Here is a 24,553-nt window from a genome sequence, read left to right as displayed (position 1 = left end):
TTTTACAGCTTGTATTCTGCAATACAACAGAGGGGGGAGAAAGAGGGCATTGGCTGGTGGAAAGTTTATTTTTTTTTAATTAAATTTTTTTTTTTGTTTCTTTCCTTTTCTTTCAGATTGATGTCCTTTACACCCATTCATTCTAGACGTAGCTTGATAGCTGCTATCACCATTACTCTTTTACTTTTCCTTTCTTTTACTTTTAATATTTATTCACAAGAAAAGACATGCAACCTATTACCAGTCTCAATCTCACTCGCACCCTCTTCTCAGCCCAACCTGATTGATTTCAACAGTCAATCCAGTCCTGAAAAGATTCTTGTCTTGACACCACTGAAGGATGCAGCAGTCTATCTCGATCGATACTTTGAACTCTTGGACCGCACCACCTATCCTAACAAACTGATCTCGATCGCCTTCCTTGTCTCTGACTCAAGCGATGGCACACTCGAAGTCCTTCAATCACACGCTCGTCGTCTTCAAAGTCGGTGGACCCACCGATTTGAATCCATCCGCATCTTTCAAAAGGACTTTGATTTTGATTTACCAAGCGATAAACGACACCGATATGAGATGCAACCCTTACGACGTAGTATCATGGCTCGATCTAGAAATTGGTTGCTCTCGGCAAGTCTAAGAGCCGATGTCAACTGGGTCGCCTGGGTGGATGTGGACGTGGTAGAATACCCGGCAACGATCTTTGAGGATCTGATGCGGGCTGATGTGGATGTGATCGTGCCCAATTGTTTGCTGAAAAGACCCGATAATGCATTCTGGGCTTATGATAAAAATAACTGGCAAGAGACGACTAGGTCGAGAGAGATACAGAAGGGACTGGATGAAGAATTCGTATTGTTGGAAGGATATTATGAATTCCCTACGTACCGTTATCTGGTAAGTCGTATTCTTTTGAATTCTTGTAAACATACTCATGTGTTCTATAGATGGTAGATATGCCAACAGAGGTCAGTCCAGATTATAAAGTACCCTTGGACGGTGTAGGAGCTACATTTACATTTGTGAAAGCACATGTACATCGAGAAGGTGCACTCTTTCCTGCATTTACTTATCAACATCAAGTAGAAACAGAAGGGTTCGCTAAAATGGCCAAATCGATGGGATTTGGTGTTTATGGTTTACCTGGTTATCTTATTTATCACATCCAAAATGACTAAAATTAAATAATAATTGTACTCTAAATCATACCCCCTTTTTTTTACAGCTAATAAACAAACACTGCATCTTTTTTTTTATTCTCCTTATTTCCCACACGCAAACAAAAGCATAAAGAATACAGTTTGCATAAATAACATGTTTTTTTTTTTTTTTTTTTTTTTTCTTCCTTCTTCTTTTCAACCATGACTTATACTGAGATTGAAAGCATTCCTACTATTGTTCAATCATTAAGAACCACGTTTAATTCAGGTAAATACTTTTACCAGTCATTCAATCTAACCCGATATTCTAGGACTTTCAAAAAGCATTAAATTCAGAAAAGAACAATTAATAAAGCTCAAACAATTCCTTAAGGAAAATGAACAAGCTCTGATTGACGTTATCCATAAGGATCTTCATAAACATTCATTAGAGATCATTGCATCTGAAATAGCACCTGTTCTGGGTGACATTGACTTTATGCTCAAGGCAAGTCCTTTGCTGTAGCACACAACCCATTCTGATCGATTGAAATAGAACCTTGATACACTGTGTCAACCGGTATCTGTCAAAGCCCACTACAAGATGAACATGATGGACAAAAACACAATAAGAAAGGAGCCTAAAGGTGTTGTGTTGATCATCGGTCCTTGGAATTATCCGGTAAGTTTCTCTTCGTCTCTTTCCATTTACTCAACAAAACACAGCTTCAATTGTTACTGTTGCCTCTGGTGGGTGCCATTGCTGCTGGTAACTGTGTGGTCATGAAGGTTAAATAGAAATTCAGTCCGTGTGTACATGTATTAAATTGGATGATTGTAGCCTTCTGAAGTATCTTTTCATACTTCTCAATTCATCGCAGATAATTTGCTAAACTATTTGAATCGTCAAGCGTACAGTATTGTGACAGGTGCGGTGGATGAAACAGAGCGATTGTTAAGTAAGTGTGAGTTGGAGGCATGTTTAAAATGACCAACGGTATTTTAGCCCAAAAATTGGATCACATCTTTTATACTGGCAGTGGCCATGTGGGCCAATTGGTCATGGCAGCCGCTGCCAAACATCTTACGCCAGTCACTTTGGAACTCGGTGGAAAATCGTAAGTGAGAGCGCCCTTCTTCTTTCTCTAAACCTCTGCTTCTTAGCCCTGCCCTGGTCGCACCCGATACCCATCTCTCGACTGCAGCCAATCGGATCCTGTGGGGCAAATTCTTTAATGCGGGACAGGTAAGCACGTGGCTTCAACAGGATGTTACTCATCGCTTCACAGACCTGTGTCGCTCCAGATTATGTCCTGGTGCTCAAAGCTGACATGGACCTGTTTGTAGACACCTGTCGTCAGATCCTCTATGAACGATACGGTGATGATCCTCAGCAGTCTGATTCTTATCCACGCCTCATCAGCGAACGTCGTTTTGAAGCCATCCAAAGGCCTCTGGATCAGTTGGACCCTAAAAAAGTGCTCATGGGTGGAAAGAGCGATCGAAAGGACCTTTATGTGGCCCCTACCTTAGTGGGTCCCCTCGAGCCGAACGATGCGCTTTTTATGGAACAAGAAATATTTGGCCCTGTCTTGCCGATCGTACCGGTAGAAGATATGGACGAAGCGATCGAAATCATCAATTCAAAGTATAAAAAAAAAAACTTCTTGAGCTGTGTATTAACGCTTTAAAACAGAGCATCTCCTCTGGTGATTTACTTGTTTAGTGATGACCCATCGATTCGAAACAAAGGTAAATTGAAAAACATAAAAGTAGATGCTGACGCCAGCATAAAGTCTCACAGAACACAACCTCTGGTGCCATATTGGTCAATGATACACTGATGCATGCTCAAGAATCTTCTTTGCCTTTTGGTGGTGTTGGAGCCAGTGGAATGGGTGCCTATCACGGTCCGAAATCATTTGATACCTTTTCTTATGAACGTTCCATGATGATTAAGTCCATTGGACTCGAAATGGTCATGAAAGCTCGTTATCCTCCTTATAATGATGATAAGCAAGCTTTGTTTTCTTTACTTACCATAGGATTGCCTGATGCCGTAACAGATAAGTTCAAGACGTTCTTTCATGCCTTGGGCTCAGCTTATCGTGTGCTGTTTACGAAAGAAAGCAAATAGTTTTTCTCTAGATTTTATCCTCAATAAAATTTTAATTAATAATCGGGTGATGGGTCTTAAACAGTATACTTGATATGGAAAAATTTTTGAGCCGGATGACTCACTTTATGACAGAGAGGAATTTAATGAATAGGGGGCCAGATGGATCCAAAGGAAGAGAGATGGTGGTGCGCTGGGTATAAATCCTACTCCTTTTCAAAGGCAGATCGTTTGTTGGAGACACCAAGGTCGTTCATCAACAGTCATTTCTACTTTTTATCACAATCGAACAAAAGACCAAAGAAAACAGCAGGCCTTGGTCGATAACTCATAAAGTCTGTGTTTAGATGGCTTATTTGGGAATGGGATCAAGTGAATACGGTAGCTATTTATCTTTGTGAAACTCGTCTCGTGCTATAATAATGAATAAGATGACAAGTACTGGAAAAAGAGGGGGGGGAGGGGGTATTTGTAATCTATTGACAATCTTCTTTATCGTCAAAAATTATTTTTATCCTTTGCTTATTTAGCCGTATTATTTCAATAATAGATGTATTCTAAAGAGGTTTCAGATGATTTTAACCTCAAGAAAGTAACCACATGAAATTAAACCACATTAAAATCAACGATGGGAATGCAGTAAGATTACTGCCCTGCGAAACATCCTTGCAGTTTTTGGTTAGGCTGTATTCCAATCTTTTTTTTTCTATTGGAACACGACTCAAATTCACAATTCATCAGATTTTCTAGAGTGGAAAAAAAAAAAAAAAAAGATTTGTGCATGGTCTACAAAGATTTTGTAAGTGGTGAGATTCCTAAATGAATGATATCATAAGCCCCTCTTACTACCCCCAGCTCATGACGGTGGTCGCTCAACATTTTTTGCTAAGCTTCAAAAGACGATCACCCGGCTTGGTCTATAAGAGAAAGGCCATTCATATCCTTTTATAGATTAAATGATGTTCCTTTATTAATATACACGAGTATCCCAATTGGATTCAGTATTTTATAAAAAGCATAATCGGTCATCTTAATTTGGTAAAAATAATACTCACTGGCATTAAACTCCGAAAATAATTAGGAAAGAGAAAGGTGAGAAAAAATATTTTTTTTTTTTTTACTTCCTTGGCTTTTTTTTTCTTGTGCACAAATAAAAAAAACTCCCTTTCTTTTGTTGGTTGTTTGTAAAGAAAAAAGAAATTTTTTATTCTTTTTTTATTTATCTTTTGATTAGTTTCGTCATTAACACACAAAAGCCAAGAATAGCCAAGACTTGATTACCCAAAACACAATGTATTCTCAACATCCTCACCATCCACTTCGACCTCAACAGCAGCAACAACAACAACAGCAGCAAACACATTATCCATTAGATACAAGCTATAATCCACCATTATATACAAACAATGGAATTGTACGACATAGCGGCTTACCACCACCGCCTCCACCCCATTATATTATACCACCTGAGCCCACACCGAATGCTTCAGAAACCAACACACTCCCTTTATCCATACCCGAATTAGCAGATTTTGCGTCCATGATGGTTTACTTGATGTGGCATGCAAGACGGCCTTCTGTGATGGCCTTGCACGATTTATCCAAAATGATCACTAGCACACAACAACAAACCGGGGATCATCAACTAGGGCACTCGAAAGAAACAGCGACCATTGCGAATCGTACCAGTGCTGCATTCAAAAAGTTTTGTAAGCAGGTAAATTGGAATAAAAAATGGGAAAGTTCTTGAATGGGGATGTTGATATTCTTCATGTAGGTGCTGACAGCAACACAACTTTCAGAATCAGTGATTTTATTAGCTTTGAAATATATCGCCATGTTACTACAATACAATCCTAGTATACAAGGAGCAGAAGGATCAGAATACAGGCTGTTTACAGTAGCACTCATGTTGGGTATATATAATAGATAAAAAGCGAGATGGGACAGGGCATGCTCAGTGTATATTAAGCCTGTTGAATATAGGAAATAAGTTTCTTGATGATAATACGTTTACAAATAAGACATGGTCTGAAGTGACAGGAATGAAAGTGAGGGATTTGAATGTGATGGAATTGGAATTCTTGGATGTACTCGGTTTCAAATTATTTGTTAAAAACGATGAATTCGAACGATGGAAAGCAGCCTTACTGTTATTTAGAAACCAACTTTTGAATGCAGATGGTCATTTATTAGAGGAGGCGTTCAAGGGCATCGTCAATGTACAACAACAACAAAATCAGCAACAGCAATACCAGCTTATGCTCATGTTATCCAAGGCTCAGTTACCTCATTTTCCCGCTCAACCACTCAATAGACCCTTGACTCGTGTGCCCTTACGTATACCTGTACAACCCGTTTGGAGACAAAATGTGATACCAACGCCTACTACAGCAACAACAGCCACCACACCCTCCACCGAATATTATCATCCTTATATCAATACCGCAGCACCAGCGACTACGGTGAGTAGTAACGGCAGCAATACATATCAATCACAATTATCACAGCAACAGCAGCAGCAGCAGCAACCGATGAGGCCTGTGGTTGCCTATAACAACAATGCGAATTATTATGCAGCCACACCGCCAAGTATGGATGGTTACTATGGTAACAATAGACCACAACCCATACAAACAACACAGCCATCCATACGACCCAATAGATACTATACTGAGCCACTGAATGATTATACATCCACCGACATGTATTCAAGGCCAACGACAGCAACCTCCACCCATGACCCTAACACTTATCACTCACAGGTAATTTATCAGGGCATCCATGAATCTCTTTTAACTTTTCTTAACAGACCTACATGCCACCTCCTCAAACAGCGTACAACAATAACAATAGACCTTACAGGAGACCCAACAACACGACGAGTGGCCCTGTGCCAGAAGACCCACTAACAGCAATGGAGTCTTATCAGAACCATTTAAAATAAATTGCTTTTGAATGGGATTCTCACTCGTCTATCACAATGACAAAAGACACGCTTTACATGGAAAGAAAAAAAAAGTTTTTTTTTTTATTTTTTTTTTTTTCACTTTTGCGTTGAAAGAGAGGTTCTATCGCTTTAAAGAAGTCCGAAAGAGAATACGCTTGTAAAATCTCTTGCTACATTTTGGACAAAAAAAAAAAAAATAGGAAAATGAAACTTTTTTTCAAAAGAACCTCCTCCCCTTATTACTAACTCTATACGGTTTTACTTTTTCATGCAATATACTTTTTTTTTTTTTAAAAAAAACATTTTGCTTTTGTGGATGCAGGGGAAAGTGAAACCCCTTTATTTCTACTTGAACTACTGCCACCGGTCGTCTAAAGTAAAACATCATGACCCGACTTGTTGACAAGTATTTCAAAGGTCTTTTGCTGCTCTCTCTCTTTGATACCTGTAGGATGTTGTGAAAATCAAGTGAGACACAACAAAGAAATCAGCCTAGAAGATTCCTTTCAAGAAAAAACATGAATTCATCACTTGTAAACAACGTCCACTGGAAATAGGGATTCCGAGCGAGCCATCGAGAAGACGAATGTCAAGTACGAACTAGCACGAATAATGACCGATCGATGCTTGTAAGCTGAATTGATTTCAATGACCCCTTCACGCACGCGTTCTCTTCCTTCTTATTCACATCCGATCGATCATCCTGTTGGAACCCTTTTGTTCTTTTCATACTCCTCCTCCATTTCGACCCAGTCCCGATTTTTTGCAAGTCGAATGACAGTTGTACATGAACAGGTAGACTCACTGACCTGGTCAACTCTGGGTTTCTTTCGTTGCCAAGTGGATGAAAAAGTGTAAACCTAATCTGATTCACCTTTCTACTGTCTCATCCAATGAATCTCTTGAATCCAGAGCCCCCTCTTTCATGCACCATTTCCTCTTGAAAGCCATCTGTCGGGCGTTTCCGTTCCTCATTCCTCTTTTGTGAGGGCTGTGAAAGTCCAGTGAAGATACTGAGGCTCCATGATTTTATCAAACAGCCGATCGGTCGGACAGGATGAGGACATCGATCGGATAGGGACATGACTCAACCAAGGATCTCGGCCGGATCCACCAGTGTGGCCAGTGACGCGGGAAATCCTGCAAGTCTCGATCATGCGAGACGGTAGTCAACATGGCAGACATGTCCCCTCCTGCTCTGGCACGCTCCACTTTTGCATCCGTCCCTTTTGTTGTTTCCATCGTCTGTGGATGGGCAGCAACATGGATCCATGAGCCGTCGCATCCTCTGACGGACGATCAAACCAGACAGGGTTCAAACCGGTCACGAACCCATCGTCCGTTTGATACGCCCTCGATCGAATGGCCACATGTGTCCTACAGCTGCGTGGAGAGCCTAGCGACCTAAAAGCGTCCGTCAGAAAAAAAGTTGGCATGGTGCCCAGTGATCATCGGATGCATCTATTTTTTTTTTTTTCTTATCAAAGCATCCCACTTGGCGTGCTGTCATTTCTTTTTTTTTCTGGTCTGTCATCCTTGACCTATTCATCACCATCCGATTCATTTGCTGTCTTTCAAAGAGAGCCAATCCTAGATTGGCATCCCAGCCTGGATCTTGGATGGCATCTGACCTTGACTCTCGCTTCACATAGGTTGGCTGCTGTACGCCCTAAAAAACAAGTTTACAGGTCAACTTTATTTGAACTGCAGCATAGAACAATCGATTCCATGCGTCTTCTCTCTTTCTCCTTTCGACCCTCATTTGAAGGAGGGGTGAATCATTTGATTGATGAAAACAGGCTATTCTGTTGATCGATCACTGCATGTTAAAATAACAAACAAAACAAGCATCCTCAACTATTCACATCCTCATCTATCTTTTTCGATCCATGCATCATCTCTCCATGCCGTTCTCCCTATACGTACATGATCACAACTCGTCATCTGAATTCAGTGAACCATTCAATGTTTACTGTTAAAATCCGGATTGATGTACAACGTGTCATTCTGTCTTGTCTCAGTTTGTTGAGATGAGGTTCACATTCTAGACTGATCTCAACAAAATAGTAAACAACTTTATCTGATGATTCTTGTTGGTAACAAGTCGTTGGCAGACTAGGAGCAAAAGAGAAAGGGGGGTTTGGTTAAAATAGCCATTAAAGATCAATTAAAACTGGTTGGATAAGTTGAATACATTTAATAAAAAAAAAAAAAAGCATTGAAGGCTGATAAAGAGCATGTTGAAAACAGTCAACGATCAAGACACATTGCTTGAGGAGGATGACATTAAAAAGCATACAGTGATTCATGAACCATCCTTTCATGAGGGTTCACAGCTAGTTATCAAAAAAGAAAACTGATTGTCATCAAAGATTATCTTTTGTTTTCAAAGGTTTTTATTATTGATGACTGATCGTATTCCTGCTGTGAAAAGACGCGTAAAAGAAAAAAAAAAATTGGGAAAAGTAGGATATTTAGTGTATTTACAAATCTAAGAGTTTTGATATTCTAATCCTAATCTTTCAATTGCCTCATAAAACCTGGTTGTCAACTGTATCCTTGCTTCTTCTCTTGTCAGCTCACCATGTTTCCAGCGAGTGATGATGTCATGATAATCAATGGGTTTTCCAAACACCAAGACGATGGGTTTGTTCAAGTAAAATGGTGGGGTCATAGAGAAGATTTGGTGAGTTACATGCCCTTGATGCCAAAATGGGTATCACGATCGGTTCATGTTCCATGTCCATCACCATACGGCCGATGCCCCACTTGAATCGAATCATCTTTTGAGCCTGATTCACTTTGGCTTCCGGGTACATGTGCACCCAAGCGCCTTGGTTCAAGATGTGAATCGCGTAATCCACACCCGGTTGATAGATACCTCCGCCTCGGATCGTCGGTATCGCCTGTCCAAAAGCGAAAAAATAAGATCGAAACCTAATCAGGTCAGTAAAGACAAAGGACGGATGAAACTGCTTACAGTGACGTATAGCAAATGTCGGCTGCACCCAAGACCCATCGCATCTTTTTAGGTGTAAACAAAGTCTGGATAGGAAGCACACCCCAAAGACAGGGATCATCCAGCGTACTCTTATGATTCGATACTGTCCTCGTTATTCTTCTCTTCTAAAGACCTCTTCTTTATTCTTTACCTGTAATCACCCCTCGTGTACGTTCAGGGTCATCAAGAATGGCCATAAAAGAATCTAATCCATACACCCTCGTTTGATTGCTCATCAAAAACCCTTTTGCCAAAAGCCCTGTCATACCCATCACACACCTACTTGCCATATTCCAAAGGAACCCATCCTGGACGGGATGAGGCACGGTGAATCGTTCGGCAATCTGAGCAGGTATGGTTTCCCACAAGAACGGTGGGGGTACATAGGGTATCGTCGGTGCTTGGTAGTTTCGGTTCTTTTGATAGTAATATGCTCCTCCACCTACAGCTGCAAAAAGACCTGTCCAACGCAAGAATGGTCGTCGTGTCATGGCATAAAAAAAAAAAAAAAAATACAGTCCTTTGGCCGGTTGATGTCATTCTTCTATTTTTGGTAGTCTCTCGTCCGGATGAACACACTGGGTGGGATCGGATGCTGTCTGAGTGACAATGGATGAGTGGGGGGACATGAATAGACATTGTACAGAAAGTCATGTCGCGTTAACATCTTTGATGATCCAAATGGTACAGAAAACGACAGTTGGGATGCGACATTCATTTTTGGAAGCATTGTACACAGTCGGGTTAGAGACTGAAAGAGGGGGGATTCCTTGTTTGGGGACTCTACAGACTCTCACTGCTTGAGCTCCTTACTTTTTTTGGATCCTCCACAAGACTGCTTGTCCATCGGCAGTCATTCCCCTCTCTCTCTCTGCTTTGTAGAATACAGACCTGTTCCTTAAGCCATCCCGTGTCCTTTCAGGGCTCTGCGCGGTCTTAGTGTCAACTTGAAGCAAATCCAAAAAAGGAGATGAAGTGGCTCACTGCACACGCTTACCCTTTTTGATCCATTCTGCCAGACTTCAAGAGACCCCCCCTTTTTTTTTGCCTCCTTCCAACATGACAGGAGCTGTCAACCTGCTATGTTCAGTATCCGACCAGATCCAAAGGATCGTCTGTTGACCTTCAAACCTATCGAGATCGCTTGAATCATCACAGATTGAAATCGAGTCTGTCGTCAGTCTAAATCAGGACAGGTTAACAGCCCTATCGATCTCTCAGCATCTCTTTCTAAATCACCACCAATCCCCTTCTTCTATCCCCTCCGCCCCCCTTGCCGTCTGGTCTTGCACTTGTTTATACAAAAAAGGTAAATTAACATGGTGTTCAATAGGAGACTAAAAAAAGGATCCGTGGCCCATCGAAAAGAAGAATTCCAACAGAAGACGAGCGAAGCCGAAGATGCGCGAAATCAAAAGAGCGACTGAGCTGAGATCGAATGGACTGGCAGCGACATCCGCATGGCATGGGAGCCCATGAGTAGGTGACAAAGGATAAAGAAAATTTCGTCATGTCTGTGCTCTTGAAAGATGGTCTATTCTTTTTGACTCCTGTGAGGATCCACAAAAGAAGGGGGCGAGCGCACTCGAGAGTGAAACGGGCCCCATGGAGTTCTTTGGTGGAGGATGGATCGGTTCAAGAGAGTTGCAAACACATCCAAGACGAACACACGAGTCTGTTTCGTCATCCTAGAGATGCTTGAGAAAAGGAGATGATGTCCTCACACCAATGTAACGAATGAGTTCCACTTGGCTTCACTGGCCTGCCGAAATGAAATCAGTGGATGGAAGCAGGGTGATGATGTGAGAAAAAGATCAGCTTGCGTTCCAACCTAAGGGAGTAGACACCACACCAGTGAGACGACTGACCAGTGAGACGACTGGATGGCAACACATCGATCCAAAGCTTTCGAAACACATCAAGAACACTCTGAAACAAGCACGTCCCTCCCTCCTTTTTTTGGATGAGCCGGTCAAAAGAGATAAGATGAAAAACAGAATGTGTGTGTGTTCAAGACATGGACCACAAGGGGATGTAGGATGAATTCCATTTGCAGTGCCTTGCAGACTTGCAATTAAAAAAGATTTTCATTTCTTTTAGGCACATCCTATTGATTTCTATCTTGGCAGATCTCAAGAGATTAAGTATGACAATGAAATAAACTCTAAATACATGTTTTCACTGCCGATCTTCTTTAGGCTTGATAAGAGAAAGGCAAAGAGGGGGGGGGGATGATCCTAGGCGACAGTTGAAAAATGAAATATTTTATGGAATCAACACACACAAAAGGAAATCTTTTTGTTACTTTATTTTCTTTGTAAACGAGGCCAGGGGGGGGATGATCAACATGGACAAAGAATGGATCAAGGCATGAACAAAAGGTGACCCAAGATGATCTGAATCCCTTTTTAACAAAGCGATCCAATTCTCTGAACCAGCCACTGGAGTTCACTTTGGGACATGAGAGGACCGGATGAGGTCTGAGGACGTCTTTAGAAAAGGATGGACTATCTGCTTTGGAATCAAACCCTTCCTTCATCCGTGTGTTTTCTAGAACCCTTTTTCGTGTGTTTGTGACACAGAAGAAATAGGAGGAGCCAAATCCTGTGATTCTATTGAAGGGAGGTTGAATTAAGAAGAAATTTTAGCCAAACTTGGCAAGCATTTATTTTAAAAGAGATTCCAAGGAGTTGCATGAAGCAGACAAACAAAACAAAAAAAAAAAAGATTGCGTTGAGTGAGGACAAGAAAGACAAGCGTTTATTGTGATTTTTTCTTTTCTGTGATTTTCAAGTGTTGATGAGCATATGATGAAACATAAGCGTAAAGTGTATCATATGTGCTTAATAATAAACATGGTATATGGAATAAATATGGGGTATTTGAAAAAGTAGAAAGAAGGTCAATGTATTCATATAAAAAAAAATAAATGGTTTAGGAGTCAAAAGGGGTGGGGGAGAATGAAGAGGTTAATAACCCGAATGATAATGAAAACCGTTTTCCATCACTGGATTTATTGTTAACCAATCCGAAGCATTCTGCTGTTCTTTCAAGACGGGATCACAGCCCATCAGACCATGACTGTTCACGGCACAAAACGAATTGCGTTGGACGAACGGACTGTATTCGGCTGGGGTTGGATAGGATCGAGGGATGTAGTGATAACCTGGTTCGGTTGTCAGCGTCGGATGGGCAGCAGGTAGCGATTTGGGTAATTGAGGCAAGAGATAGCCTTCAGACAAGGGAGGATTGAATGTCTGCGGCGTGTTGGTCTGACACATTTCCATCAACATCTTCACCCCTCGTACTCTTTCTTCTGAAGGAAAATAGATTCTTTTCGCAGGTTTCTGATGGATCCGAAGATGTCTTCGCAAGTTGGACACGACCGAAAATCGACTGTTACATCCTGGACTGTGCAAGAGGTGTGAGTAGGCTGGATGGAATGGATCTGAATTACCTTGAACACCCAAAGGGCTTTTCACCCGTGTGTGTGTACTTGTGTGTCTTGAGCGCACTTGGCCTCGCAAATACCTTACAGCAGTGTTCACACTCGTACTGTTTCTTGTTCATCTTCTTTCCTCCTTCTTTGCTCATATCTCCAATTGACACTTGATCACTAAAAGTACTACTGCTAGAAGCACTACTTAAAGACGTACGTGGTGAACAAGATTTGTTTAAAAGACTCATGTCAAAGTGGTTGTGTTGTAATTGGCTATGCATATTTCCAAAAAAAAGGGGGAAAAGAGAGAGAGAGAAAGAAAGAGAGAAAAGAAAAGGGGAAAAAAAAAAAAAAATGATTGTTTCAATTTAACCTTTTTTTTTTTTTTTTTTTTTGCAAGTCAGAAAAATAAACTTTTCGTACAACTGGATGGATTGTATAATGAAATTCAAAAGAGAGGACATCAGGAGTGAATAAGAGAAGAAAAAAAAAAAAGAGAGATTCTATAAAATAATAAAATTAAATCATAAAAGCAATCTGCCCTTATTTACATTTCACTTTTTTGTTATGAACTTGTATCCTCACTATTTTTTTTTTTTAATCTCTTCAACATCTGAGCTTGATCGAACGTTATCGAGATCTCCCCCCACTGAAAAAGAAACAAACAATGGTTTCTCCCCCCTTTTTCTATGCAACTACCATTTTAGTAAAAAATACGCTATTTTTCGATTGTTAACCACCCTAAATGAATTTAGAAAAATCATGCTTTGTTGACCCTGACAAAAATAGGTTGATATAAATTGTTTACTGTAAAACACGGAGTCTCTCTCTTTTTCTTAATTTACCTCATTTAGCAAATCCGTTGAATGTTTTCCCCCCTTTTTTTTTGCAACAAAAAGAAAAAAAATCGTAAATCGTTTCTTATCGATATTTGTGTGTTTCAAAATGTGTTCATACGAGTAAAATAAGGAAATTATTTCTTTCTTTTTCCTTCTTTTTTTTTATATATCCATTTTAAAATGCATTCCTTTTTTTTGAATACAACATTACCTTTTTTTGTTGAGCACATTTCATTTTACGTGTGTCTCTTCCCATGTCAACCCTTGTGTTACTTGGCATTCCAAAGAATAGGAAAAAAGTGGAGAAGCATTTTTGATAGTTGACAAGTCGTCCAAAGCTCCATGTTGGTATTCATGCAATCCCATCCATTTCCCCCCCTTTTTTTTAGATTCAACACCAATCAGAGACCGTGCTGACTTTACATGCAACAGAAATCAGGCCACTTTTTTGTTTTTTTAATTCAACCATCTGTGTTTCAACCGAATGAAATCTTTGGCTTGTTCTCCTCCTCAATAGCCACTGTCACACCTACTTGCTATATTTAGATAAATCAAGAGCGCATTGACTTGCCATTCAATCTGGAAAACAAATCGATGGTTTCATTCTGATTTTAAAATTCTGGATGAGGCAAGATGGCTTAAAACATGAATTCAATCCACTTGACGTGATCACATCCCACAAAAGAAGGGAACGGTGAGCATCAAGACGATAGGATGGATCAAAAAAGGCGATGGGTGAGGAGGTGCACGCAACTCACTGGATGAGATAAAATGACGTCATCTTTTGGAGTGTGAAGGTAAAACAAAAAAAAGGGATCTTTTAATGACTTGAGGTATCGATGGGAAATAGAATATACAAATATAATTAAACCACACCACTCAACTCTTTTTCTAATTCATCTACTTCCATGTCACGAATAGGTCGATGATGGACAGCACTTTCAGCAACACCGCTGACACCCGAATCCTTATCGTTGGCTTCTTGCGTAGCTCGAGCCTGAGCTGCTGACAACGCCTCACGATCTTGTGCAGACATACTAATCACAGTCAACAAATGATTCAGTCCCTCATCATCTTACCTTTCTCTTCTTCTCAAGTTGGCACCCGTGTTGACAGGAAGGGAAGGTTGTTTAGAGGCCTTGTAAGACATGACTTCTTGTGCAATCATACGACTCATGTCTTCGATAGCGTCTACGACTTCAAATGAGAAATCAAACGTTTGGCTGTGTGTTGGCTATCGAAAAGAATCAGTCCTCGTTCGTCCTTTCTGTCCCTTACCTCATCATCTTCATCATGATAAGCACTCAGGTAAGGATGAGCCAGGGCTTCTTCAACCGTGATACGCTTGGATGGATCGAATTCCAACAGCTTGTTCAACAGATCGATCGCCATCGGATTCGCTAACAACCGTCAGTACCATTCACACCGTCTCACGAAACAATTTACCTCTGGGATACAAGTTCTCAAACGGAATCCGAGGCATCCTAGGTAAACTACGAATATAGACCTGGGCTCGTTCACTTCCCACCCGACGCAAGGTTTCTTCATCAGGAGTACCCAAGATACCCAGGATCTGATTCAGTTGATCGACATCTACCCTCTCTTTTGTTAGTCTCTGCTTTTTCCCCTTTTCTTTTTTTTTTCTCCTTACAATCTCTTCCTTTGAACAGAGGTCTTCCACCCAACATTTCAGCAAAGATACAACCAACAGACCACATGTCAACTAGGCAACGAGTCAGTCCACCTCCTTCTTCTCTCTCACCCTACTTACTCGCTTTTGTATAACTCTGAAAACTAAGCATGATCTCTGGCGCTCTGTACCATCGCGTGGCCACATATTCCGTCATGAATCCCGCGTTATAATCCGCATTATCCGAGTATCCACGAGCCAAACCAAAGTCACAGATCTACGCGTTTCATTAGCCCCTCCTTTCATCAACAGACATCCGCTTACTTTTAATTCACAATCAGCATTCACCAGCAAATTACCTAAACTTTCCCTCAGTCTCTCTTCTTTTTTTTTTTCTTTTTTTTTTTGCTTACCTGGTTTTAAATCTCTGTGCAAGACCTAAGGTAAAGAATGAATGGTGTGAAAAAGAAAAAGAAGGAAGGGTCGACTTACGTTGGCACTGTGAATGTATTTCAAACCTCTGCAGATTTGATAGACAAAATATTGAAAGTGAGCATCTGTCAAGGGTTGACCGGATCGAATGATTTGATGAAGATCGGCTTCCATCAACTCTTGGACGAGATAACTAGAGAGTGTTTGAACAAAGAAAGAAACGCGTGGGTGGATCACTTACATTTCATTAAAGTCTTGAAGGTTGACAATGTCCATATCAAGCACAGAAGTAATCTAAAAAAAAACATCAGTCCATGCCCAACCACAGCCCATCGTCTTACGTTCTCATGGCCATTAAAGAATTTCAGTAGCTTGACTTCACGTAAAGCTCTCTTGGCAAGAATCGTCTTTTCGAAAATACGACACACCTAACCAATAGGATAAGCAGGTGAAAATAAACAAGCATCGTACCTTTTTGATGGCCACTTGTTCACCTGTCGAACTGTCTTTGGCAGCACTAGTGGGATGATTAGACTCTGGAATACACAATGGCATCATTACCAAACCACACCATAGGCACCTTGGCCCATCTCACGAATAAACTGATATTTTTTATCTACCACAAACTGTTGATTCAACACTGGGAAAGCTTGATAGCCTGTCATCTTGTTTTTTTTTTTAGATTACAAAGAAAAAAAAAAAAAGAGAGAGTGAGCGCGAAAAAAAAATTAAGTACTTTAAAGTACCGAACAGATGAGGTAAAACGGAACAGACATCACCTGTCCTTTGTCTCTCTTCTGATGAATTTGTATTCAACCCCCCTTTCTCTCTTTTCACTCGGTGAACCCGATTCAGATCGACTGGGACCATCGATGGATTTTTTACAACTGTACATGTGTTTCGTCAACACCCCTCTTGGGTTCAAGTGAGGGCCGGATGAGACGGTGTAGATCTCCGTCTGCTTGTCTACCGATCGCAGCCAGCGTCTGGTTTCAGAAACAGAACAGACAAGCCATGTCACGGAGGTGAAGCCAAACGAGAAGGATCAAGAAAGAGGTGAATGAGCCCAGAGGAAATTCAAATTCCTCTGGAGGGGGGTCATGAAGCTTGAAGTGAGAGCCACGGTCATGTTGAAAAAAAAGCAAGGACGGTTCTGTTCCTGTCCTGGACAGCCCCTCTTTTCAAGCGGCGTTCATGTGAATGAGACTGGATGACGCCAAAGAGATCCCTCTGACGCTTTGGATCTCCCTACCTCCTCCTCTGCTTCCTTCACCCACCTCGTTCTCTCCTCCCCCCCCTGTTCCTCACGCGTCCGTTGGCATGGATCGAGCATGCTATCCGCGTGTCACAAAGGTCGGTGATCCATTTCACGGTGGATAGTTCTCATTGGCTGATATCGTGGGAAAAACCCAGGGTCGTTTCAGGGTCCAACCGAGGCCTTTTTTTTTTTCTTTTTCTTTATTTCTTTATTGTGATACGATGGTCGAAAAGGAGCCCTTGTTTCTTCACTTCACCTCGGAAGGTGTACCAGAAAAGAAGGAAAAGGTGAGCCGAGTCTATCATCTCAACGGTCGCAATATCCTCAACAGGTAAGGGCAGCTCCTTGCTCCTCCTGCTCACAGACTGATGCGGTTCTAAAGGAAGAACGTGGACAGCCAGACGGCGATCGAGCGGATAAGGAAAAGACGCGAGAATCACAACCATGTGGAACGTCGCAGGCGAGAGAGGATCAACCAGATCCTGTCTGAACTCGCCACCCTTGTTCCCAACGCAGCTCAGCATGGACAGAGACTGAACAAGGGCAACGTGTTGAAACTCACCTTGAGTCATATCAAAGTAACCCAAGCGATCCGGTGCGAACGTCGACTCATTTTTTTTATAGGAATTACAAGCAGAAAACAAACAACTGAAACAAAAAGTAGGCCTGTCTGTCCTGGCCCCCCGCTTTCGTCTCGCGCCCCTGAATTGAGACGGATTTTACCAGAGAGACTGTGTTTAGATAAATAATTTATTTCTTTGTCATCATCAACCCTCGCTTGGTTGAACTTCTTTCTCTTTTTTGTAAGACCTGGTTGGACACGATCGGCGTACTCTGGGATCCGATCACGGTCGTCATCTCACTTTCCTTTTCGACCGGCTCCTCTTCGAGCTTTTTGGAGGTGGTGATGCTCAGATGCGAGGCCGATCTGGACTCGAGTGTAGGTCGTGTGGGTTGTTTGGTGCTCTGGAGTTCGTTCAGACGGAGCAGACGCAGACGATAGAGGATCTGATCGATGGCGAGCTCAATCTGTAAATGATTCTTGATGATCGACATCTCTATTGATCTCTGTCAGTACCTTGTTTTCTAAAGAGACACTTACTCGACCACGTCGCCCGTTCACCCCGGATGATCGCGTCCTCAATCGATTTCTCGGTCGGATTCGAAAGGACCCGGAGGAAATCAGAATAGCCCACGTCGGGTACGATGGTGATGTCGCCAGAGTATTTTTGGGAAATGATGGATTGGATCTTGTTGAAAAAGGAGGGCATCACGCCGATTTCGGTGAGCTAAAGAAAGAGATCAGTGGTCTGTTTGGTTTGATCGGTCCTGTTACCTGTGTGCATCGGTGTTGGATCTCTGTCTTGGCCAGATGCATACAGAAATTCGTCGCTTGTCGGAGGGTGGAGGGTGTGTTGGACTTTTGGAGGAAGGGGATGACGTGTGGGTTGACTTGACAGACAATGAAGTGGTTCACGTTGAACAGTTCTGATAATTTATTCATCGGCAGGTCACTAGCGTCTCCGTCAGTTTCTCTTTTCGTAATCTCTCTCTTTCTTTCTTACTTTTCTACTGAACCATCGATATAGAGTTGATGTGTAGCTATAGAATCGATCAGTCCTTCCGTCGTCATCATCCTCATTTACCACTCGGATTCCAAGGCACCACTCTTCCATTCTTGTCTTTAGCATAAATCGGGGTCGATCCATACACGATAGGCACCGCACACGATGCAGCACTACAAAAAAAAGTTAAGCCCACCCTCCCCACAATCCTCTCCCAATGACTTACACTGCAGACCAAATTAACTAAGAAGAAGGGTTAACAATCAAGATAGGACTGGATCATTCACGTATGCTTACCACATCAGGCGCAGTTAAATAATTCAACAATCGAGGCATGTCATACAGAGTAGATGAACTGACGGTGATATTCAATATCCAACGTGTACGATTAAATGCTTCCTATCCTTTTCGCTTTATTTTCTGGTCAGCATGGAGCAAGACAAGTTTACCTGAAATGTGTAATCACCAATGTTTTCACGTATGGCTTCTTGTAAAATGTTCACGTCAAACACCTGTCCTTGAGTCAATAACCTGTGCAGTCGAGTCAGTGGTGAATCAGGTTGTCCCTTTCTTTCGAAATATTCCTAGGGGTGAACGATCAGTCAAAGAGAGAGTTCATGCACTATGGATGCTTACATGACGGTAAAGACAAGGATCAAACGTGTTGGGTAACTCATCTTCTGTTTTCGTACAGACAAAAGAAGCCATGATACTCCCACTGGATGCACCAGAGATGATACGAGGTAATAGATTATGTTCATAAAGACACTTGATGACGCCTATATGATTCAAACCCAACGTGCCTCCGCCACTCAGCAGCAACGCCGTCCGTCCAAAGCTCTGACGGATGTTCATAAAGAAATCATGTTTTGTCTTTAGATCCAATCCTTCTGCGACATCCGCAGGCTCATCACATATCCAATTGAGTTGCTTGACGACCTCTTCAATATAATCCGACGTCAACTTCTTTGTTCCCACTCTTGCATAAGAATAAAGCTATCGTCGGGTTAGGAATCAAGCCAGTCAAGGATGCCCTCTTACTTTTGTATTGCCCATGTCACCCAGATTTCTGGCAAGACTTGTTCTCAAGGCAAATATCATGGCTGCTTGTCCTTTGTTCAATTTCCTAATCTCTCTCAATTGGTCTAATCTTGCCTTGATGAGTTCCCAATCATAATCAGGTGAATCCATCTTTTCTTTCCACTCATTCAAACCTATTCACCATCTTCAGTCGTCTCTTACTCTCCCTTGGCTCTTCTCACCTTCCAACTCGTCCAGTTCACTCGCTGCTGAACTCCATTCTTCAAAACTCGTGGCTGTCTTTAAAAGATGCTCAAAATACGTTTTCTTGTTACTGTTCACCAGTTTATTGTATAGTTTCTAATAGCCCCATGATTAATCGAATGATGCTATCGATCCATTCACTTACTGAAGCACAAATAGGTAACGAAGTCAAATTGCTTTCTATACAACTCGGCGGTTCCATGTTTTCAGTGAAAGAAAAAGAAAGAAAAGAAAAAAAAGGGATGGTGGATTATGTTTTATTGACACGTGAAAGAGAACGTCATGTGAATCTACTCCTCGGATCCAAGCGTACCAGACCAGGTACACACATATTCTGCTCTCTCTCTTTGGATCCACATTGGATTGTCACCCATTCTTGATGACCAAAAGAAGAAAGCATTTGAAAAAAAGTTCATCTGAAAGGGGATAGAAAGCATACACACACAGAGAATCAAACAGATGGACATACTCAGTCTACTTTTTTAATTTCTGCTAGAATGATCATCCGGTTCAAATAAGGGGGAGATGTTGATTAGGATTTCAATCCAAAGCCCCATCTTTAGGGTTCCCCTCCCCCTTTTTTCACGGATGAAGCCATTTATTCCCAGTTTTCAATCATCATCCAGCCTACCTTTTACAAGATGTTGATTTTCACAAGATTGGCATTCACACTGACACATGGTTTTACTCATCATTCGATGGATACCAGCAGTCAGTGTGAGGTATCTGCAGATGATAACAGTTGTGATCATACTTGAAAGCCTCAGAAGTGAGTCTCTTGAAAGGATCCATAGAATCAAGCGATGGTTTTATGCAAAAAGATGGAATCATTCAAGGGGGAGTGAACTTGGTGTCAATGATGTCACTGAGCTCGATCCACCACATCCTCTTTTATAGGATTGATGTTTGACCATGTCACTCTATTCAAACCATGTTGAATCATCTTTCTTCTTTGTGCTGTCCCTGTCAAGGATCACAGTACAAACAATCGAAATCAAAAGTCCATTCTCTCGTTCATCACACTTACACTAGCTCATCATGATTCCAATGCCAGTACAGTTTTCAATATCACTCAGCTTACTGCTCCTGCTAATGAATGCTATGTACTATGGGATCTGTATCCACCCGTCGACAAACTTGGAATACAAGTGAAAAACAACTCGAGTTTATTGTTACAGCTCAAAAGCTTAACCTTGCCTTACTTGATGTGAATAAAAAGAAGAAGAAAAATAGTAGGAGACACGATTTTAATTTTTATCTGTATTTTATCTTGGTGCCCAATTCAACTTTAACAAGATTTCAACCAGCTCAAAAACGATGCGTCGTCAATTTCAGTGACACTGTGCTACATCTTCTTTTTCACTGCTTTTCATCTGGCACATCCCCATCGATTCAAATTCATCAAGTCTACTTCTTTATTATTTTTGTTTTTGTTTTTTTTAAGGCTGGTTTGAAGGGGCTGCTGACTGCTATCTGCTGAGCCTTCATGCCAAGCTCAGGCTGACAGCTTTGTACAAATCGGTTGGATACTGTCTCTAAACTTAGATGAGGTCAAGAAGAAGCATGTTGTCATTGACGCAAGACCTATTCATTGAAGAAAAAGGTGAAACGCCAAGACTGACACACACACACACAAAAAAAAGCCTATCAACGTAAAAAGAAAATAGACGGTCTGTTGTCTTTGTATTCTCTGTGTAACTGACCTCTTTATTGTAGAGTTCATTTTGAGATAGTCAACCGTGCCTCTCTTTTAATAGTAAATGTATATCCTGATTCCATTCTTTTGTTCTTGTGCGTCTGATGATTTACGCTTCATCCGTTTTTATTTGCGTCAAGTAGTGTGTCCAATACGAATTTGGTATCACTTTCTTTGTATGAAGCGAACCAAGCCACATGTTTATTAATTTACAAAAAAGGGAGGATATAATACAGTGTCATCAGCGAGTGGATGGATAAGCGGGTGGAGGTGGCTGAACGTGGGTGGTTTCCAGTGTTGGATAGGCTGGAGGACTAGGTCCCATGTCCAGTACGATGTCCCTTGTCGATGTGTCATAAGCAGGTAGATTTTCATGTGCTAATTCAGTGACCGTATCAATTTGAGAAACATCAATGACAAAATTAATATTATACATTGTCAGTGGTAGACTCAATGCCATATCCGATGCCATGTCTGATTCTTTGGGTCTTCTAAAGGTCCATTTGATTTGTCTTGTTACGTCTTGTGAATTGATTTCTTTTAAAAGCGTTTGCAAGGATTCATAATACTATCTTTTTTGTCAATTCTTCTTCTTTTTCTTTTTTACAAGAAAACTTACTCGGCCAAGTCGAATGTAATATGTATTTCGTCTACGTGTGGTAATGAAGGCAATCATAGCTGGAGCCAGTAATATAATAAGTGGATACCAAACAGATAAGTCTGTAGCACGAGCCACAATGGATATAGCTGCTGCCAAGGCAACTAAAAGGATAGCAATCAAAAATAACCAAGTGTCTATCCAAATCTGAGGATATTGTGCTGATACATGTTGTTCAATCGCCGTTAGTCTCGTCATAAATAATTCTTCTGTCAACTATTTATACCTCACATAGATCAATGTCAATAACAATTGTATATTTCCTTTTTTTATATATTTACATATTCTCTCAAACGGTCATATTCTACATAATCTCCGTGATATAATTTACTTTTGCCCCAACGTTTAACAATCAGTGGAAAAGAAGCTAAAACCATCTTCCAAACAAAAAAAAGAAAAAAAGAAAAGAAAAAAAAAAAAAAGGAGAAAAAAGGGTCTTGTTTTTTTTTCGGCTCATCTGAGATTATTTTCAAGACACAAATTATTTTACTTTATTTGGAATCCAAAATTGAAAAAGCTCAAAACATGGTTTTACTTTTGGATCCAATCCTGTTTCACCTGTTTCATCCTATTTTCGTTTGTTTTACACTAAAGTGAGGATCTTGAGGACGGGAACGCGTAAGAAACGACATTTTTACGGTATCTTACGAACTTAAATGTCCGCTTGAACATTTTCCTTAGAGCCTAATGGATCTATGAGGTCTTTCTTAACCCACGTCTCCGAATGAATTCTATCTTGTCTTTTCAACTCATTCAACTTGTGGGTTTCAAATCATCCAATTTCTTACACAGGTCCATCAAAGAATATAACATTCGTTCAAAGTTGGCTAGACAAAGTCATCTTTCAAAAAACGCTTTGAAAAATTTTACATCAACCCATTTTGTTTCTCTTTTATCGTTCTTTCTCACTTGTGAAATCAATTCTAATAAAAAAAAAATGTATACTCTTGAAAACAAAGCGCTTTCCTGTTTATGTGACATAAGCATTACAATAGAAAAAAAAGTTCATTATCCATGAAAGGATACGGGACTGTATGTCATCCATCGCATAGACCAAATAAATGTATATAATTAATGTAAATGCTGAGAGTGATTAGACTGAGTATAATTTACTTTTTTTTTTTTATAGATAATAAGGAATTAATGTCTATGAGGTGAATGATGAGGATAAGGTGAATTTGTTTGTGAAGATGATTGATGAGATGATTTCACTAAATAATGATCCATGTAATATTCAAGCATTTCTGATGCTAATTCTATAAATGAATGGGTATATATTTGCTATATAAACAAGTGGCTTTCTTTTCTTTACCATGTACTTCACTTGCATTAATATCTTCTAATGTTTCATGCCAATTATCACTTAATTTGTCTGTTGAAGAGAAATGTGTTGCTAATAATAAGGCTGCTGCTGCAACAGTATTTGGTTTATAAAGTACACAGAGGGGTGATCCAAGACTATCTACATATGTAAATACGTATATTAACCAAGTTGGTTCTATTTGTACCATTGATATAATAACATCCATGCTTTACGTATGGCTGAAGAAGATACTGTGGATTTTTCTGTTTAAACCAATCAACATTATTATTCAAATAACCCATTTTCAATCTATACCCTTCAATTGTGTTTCCAGCTCACACAAACTTGTATGTGCTTGCTGTACCGATAAATCAAAACATAAGGTTTCTAATAGTATCACTTCATAGTGTAATAACGTTTCTTTCCATTTTATAAAGTCCTATATACTGTACTGTTGATATCAACAACCTATTGTACATTACCCAATCACGTACCTTTGAACCCTCTTCCAAACTCAACTTGTCATTTTTTTGTGCTTTCTGTGCACACACAATCACAATATCTTTTATACGGCGTGTACATTCCTCTACTTTGGTTGCCACAAATAAACTAGTAGCTGCTATATCCTATAGACACATATTGAATACGACAATCGTTTTGCATAAATATTGTTTTTATACATAGACATGGTATCGCTTGACAGATTGGCGCATAAAGAATCGATGAAAAAATGTAATGGCTGTGACTACAACAAGTTGAGGACTATATATATATATCCTAATGAGTTTCATACAGCAAAAATTTTGACGTGATCTACTTTACAGGTTTAATTTGGCACCAACGGCCAACAGGTAATGACAACCTTTTACTCGATCCAGTTGTTCTTGTTCAAAAGGCACACCGTCTAATATACTAGGTGTATCATATAAATCTTCTTTTGTAAATGACCACTATAATAAGTAATTAGAAACAACATGTGCTTATAACTATACTTTTTACCTGATCTTTTAATGTCATGATAATAAAATGAAAAGAAAAATGCGTTACAATAAAAAAAAAACTTCCGTTCAACGTCACTTGGTTACACAGTGTAAAATTCCAATGATAAAATTTCCCTTGATTGTCTCTGTTGTTTAGTATATCCTAAACGACTCTATAAAGTGTTTCTTTTGATATGTTTTCAATCTTTTTCAGGGGACTCCAAGGGGAAATAGAAGCTGCACTGACAGTCATTCTGCCCCTTAGC

General features: G+C 40.4%; 9 protein-coding genes across 9 annotated transcripts; 3 read left to right on the top strand and 6 right to left on the bottom strand.

The window, feature by feature from the left end:
• Nucleotides 1–120: 120 nt before the first annotated feature.
• RO3G_10833 (uncharacterized protein) lies at nt 121–1,175 on the top strand (the record flags this gene model as incomplete). The annotated part of the gene is made up of 2 exons (XM_067665417.1): nt 121–894; nt 945–1,175. 2 exons carry the CDS (start codon nt 121–123, stop codon nt 1,173–1,175), a joined length of 1,005 nt encoding a protein of 334 aa, XP_067521518.1.
• A 565-nt stretch (nt 1,176–1,740) lies between these two features.
• RO3G_10832 (uncharacterized protein) lies at nt 1,741–3,273 on the top strand (the record flags this gene model as incomplete). The annotated part of the gene is made up of 8 exons (XM_067665416.1): nt 1,741–1,818; nt 1,863–1,925; nt 1,978–2,095; nt 2,143–2,254; nt 2,301–2,382; nt 2,426–2,784; nt 2,863–2,888; nt 2,933–3,273. The coding sequence occupies 8 exons, from the start codon at nt 1,741–1,743 to the stop codon at nt 3,271–3,273; spliced, it is 1,179 nt and encodes a 392-aa protein (XP_067521517.1).
• A 1,270-nt stretch (nt 3,274–4,543) lies between these two features.
• On the top strand, nt 4,544–6,199 carry RO3G_10831 (uncharacterized protein; the record flags this gene model as incomplete). The annotated part of the gene is made up of 4 exons (XM_067665415.1): nt 4,544–4,969; nt 5,030–5,168; nt 5,239–6,017; nt 6,065–6,199. The coding sequence occupies 4 exons, from the start codon at nt 4,544–4,546 to the stop codon at nt 6,197–6,199; spliced, it is 1,479 nt and encodes a 492-aa protein (XP_067521516.1).
• Nucleotides 6,200–8,817: 2,618 nt separating this feature from the next.
• On the bottom strand, nt 8,818–9,694 carry RO3G_10830 (uncharacterized protein; the record flags this gene model as incomplete). The annotated part of the gene is made up of 3 exons (XM_067665414.1): nt 8,818–9,139; nt 9,183–9,306; nt 9,355–9,694. 3 exons carry the CDS (start codon nt 9,692–9,694, stop codon nt 8,818–8,820), a joined length of 786 nt encoding a protein of 261 aa, XP_067521515.1.
• Nucleotides 9,695–12,172: 2,478 nt separating this feature from the next.
• Nucleotides 12,173–12,890, bottom strand: RO3G_10829 (uncharacterized protein; the record flags this gene model as incomplete). Its single annotated transcript, XM_067665413.1, has 2 exons — nt 12,173–12,614; nt 12,661–12,890. The coding sequence occupies 2 exons, from the start codon at nt 12,888–12,890 to the stop codon at nt 12,173–12,175; spliced, it is 672 nt and encodes a 223-aa protein (XP_067521514.1).
• A 1,456-nt stretch (nt 12,891–14,346) lies between these two features.
• On the bottom strand, nt 14,347–16,208 carry RO3G_10828 (MAP kinase; the record flags this gene model as incomplete). Its single annotated transcript, XM_067665412.1, has 12 exons — nt 14,347–14,518; nt 14,561–14,715; nt 14,760–14,881; nt 14,928–15,074; nt 15,253–15,388; nt 15,436–15,470; nt 15,525–15,549; nt 15,604–15,736; nt 15,785–15,837; nt 15,885–15,971; nt 16,015–16,060; nt 16,105–16,208. 12 exons carry the CDS (start codon nt 16,206–16,208, stop codon nt 14,347–14,349), a joined length of 1,215 nt encoding a protein of 404 aa, XP_067521513.1.
• Nucleotides 16,209–18,779: 2,571 nt separating this feature from the next.
• On the bottom strand, nt 18,780–19,557 carry RO3G_10827 (uncharacterized protein; the record flags this gene model as incomplete). The annotated part of the gene is made up of 3 exons (XM_067665411.1): nt 18,780–18,950; nt 19,003–19,362; nt 19,408–19,557. 3 exons carry the CDS (start codon nt 19,555–19,557, stop codon nt 18,780–18,782), a joined length of 681 nt encoding a protein of 226 aa, XP_067521512.1.
• Nucleotides 19,558–21,587: 2,030 nt separating this feature from the next.
• Nucleotides 21,588–22,381, bottom strand: RO3G_10826 (uncharacterized protein; the record flags this gene model as incomplete). Its single annotated transcript, XM_067665410.1, has 3 exons — nt 21,588–21,914; nt 21,966–22,141; nt 22,336–22,381. 3 exons carry the CDS (start codon nt 22,379–22,381, stop codon nt 21,588–21,590), a joined length of 549 nt encoding a protein of 182 aa, XP_067521511.1.
• A 763-nt stretch (nt 22,382–23,144) lies between these two features.
• Nucleotides 23,145–24,324, bottom strand: RO3G_10825 (uncharacterized protein; the record flags this gene model as incomplete). The annotated part of the gene is made up of 7 exons (XM_067665409.1): nt 23,145–23,260; nt 23,317–23,466; nt 23,623–23,665; nt 23,802–23,933; nt 23,988–24,069; nt 24,130–24,257; nt 24,307–24,324. The coding sequence occupies 7 exons, from the start codon at nt 24,322–24,324 to the stop codon at nt 23,145–23,147; spliced, it is 669 nt and encodes a 222-aa protein (XP_067521510.1).
• Nucleotides 24,325–24,553: the final 229 nt, after the last annotated feature.

This window comes from Rhizopus delemar, genomic scaffold (genome assembly GCF_000149305.1).
Source record: "Rhizopus delemar RA 99-880 supercont3.8 genomic scaffold, whole genome shotgun sequence".
Taxonomy (NCBI): domain Eukaryota; kingdom Fungi; phylum Mucoromycota; class Mucoromycetes; order Mucorales; family Rhizopodaceae; genus Rhizopus; species Rhizopus delemar.
The sequence above is the reverse complement of the archived record's forward strand: the minus strand, read 5'-3'. Positions and strand labels throughout refer to the sequence as shown.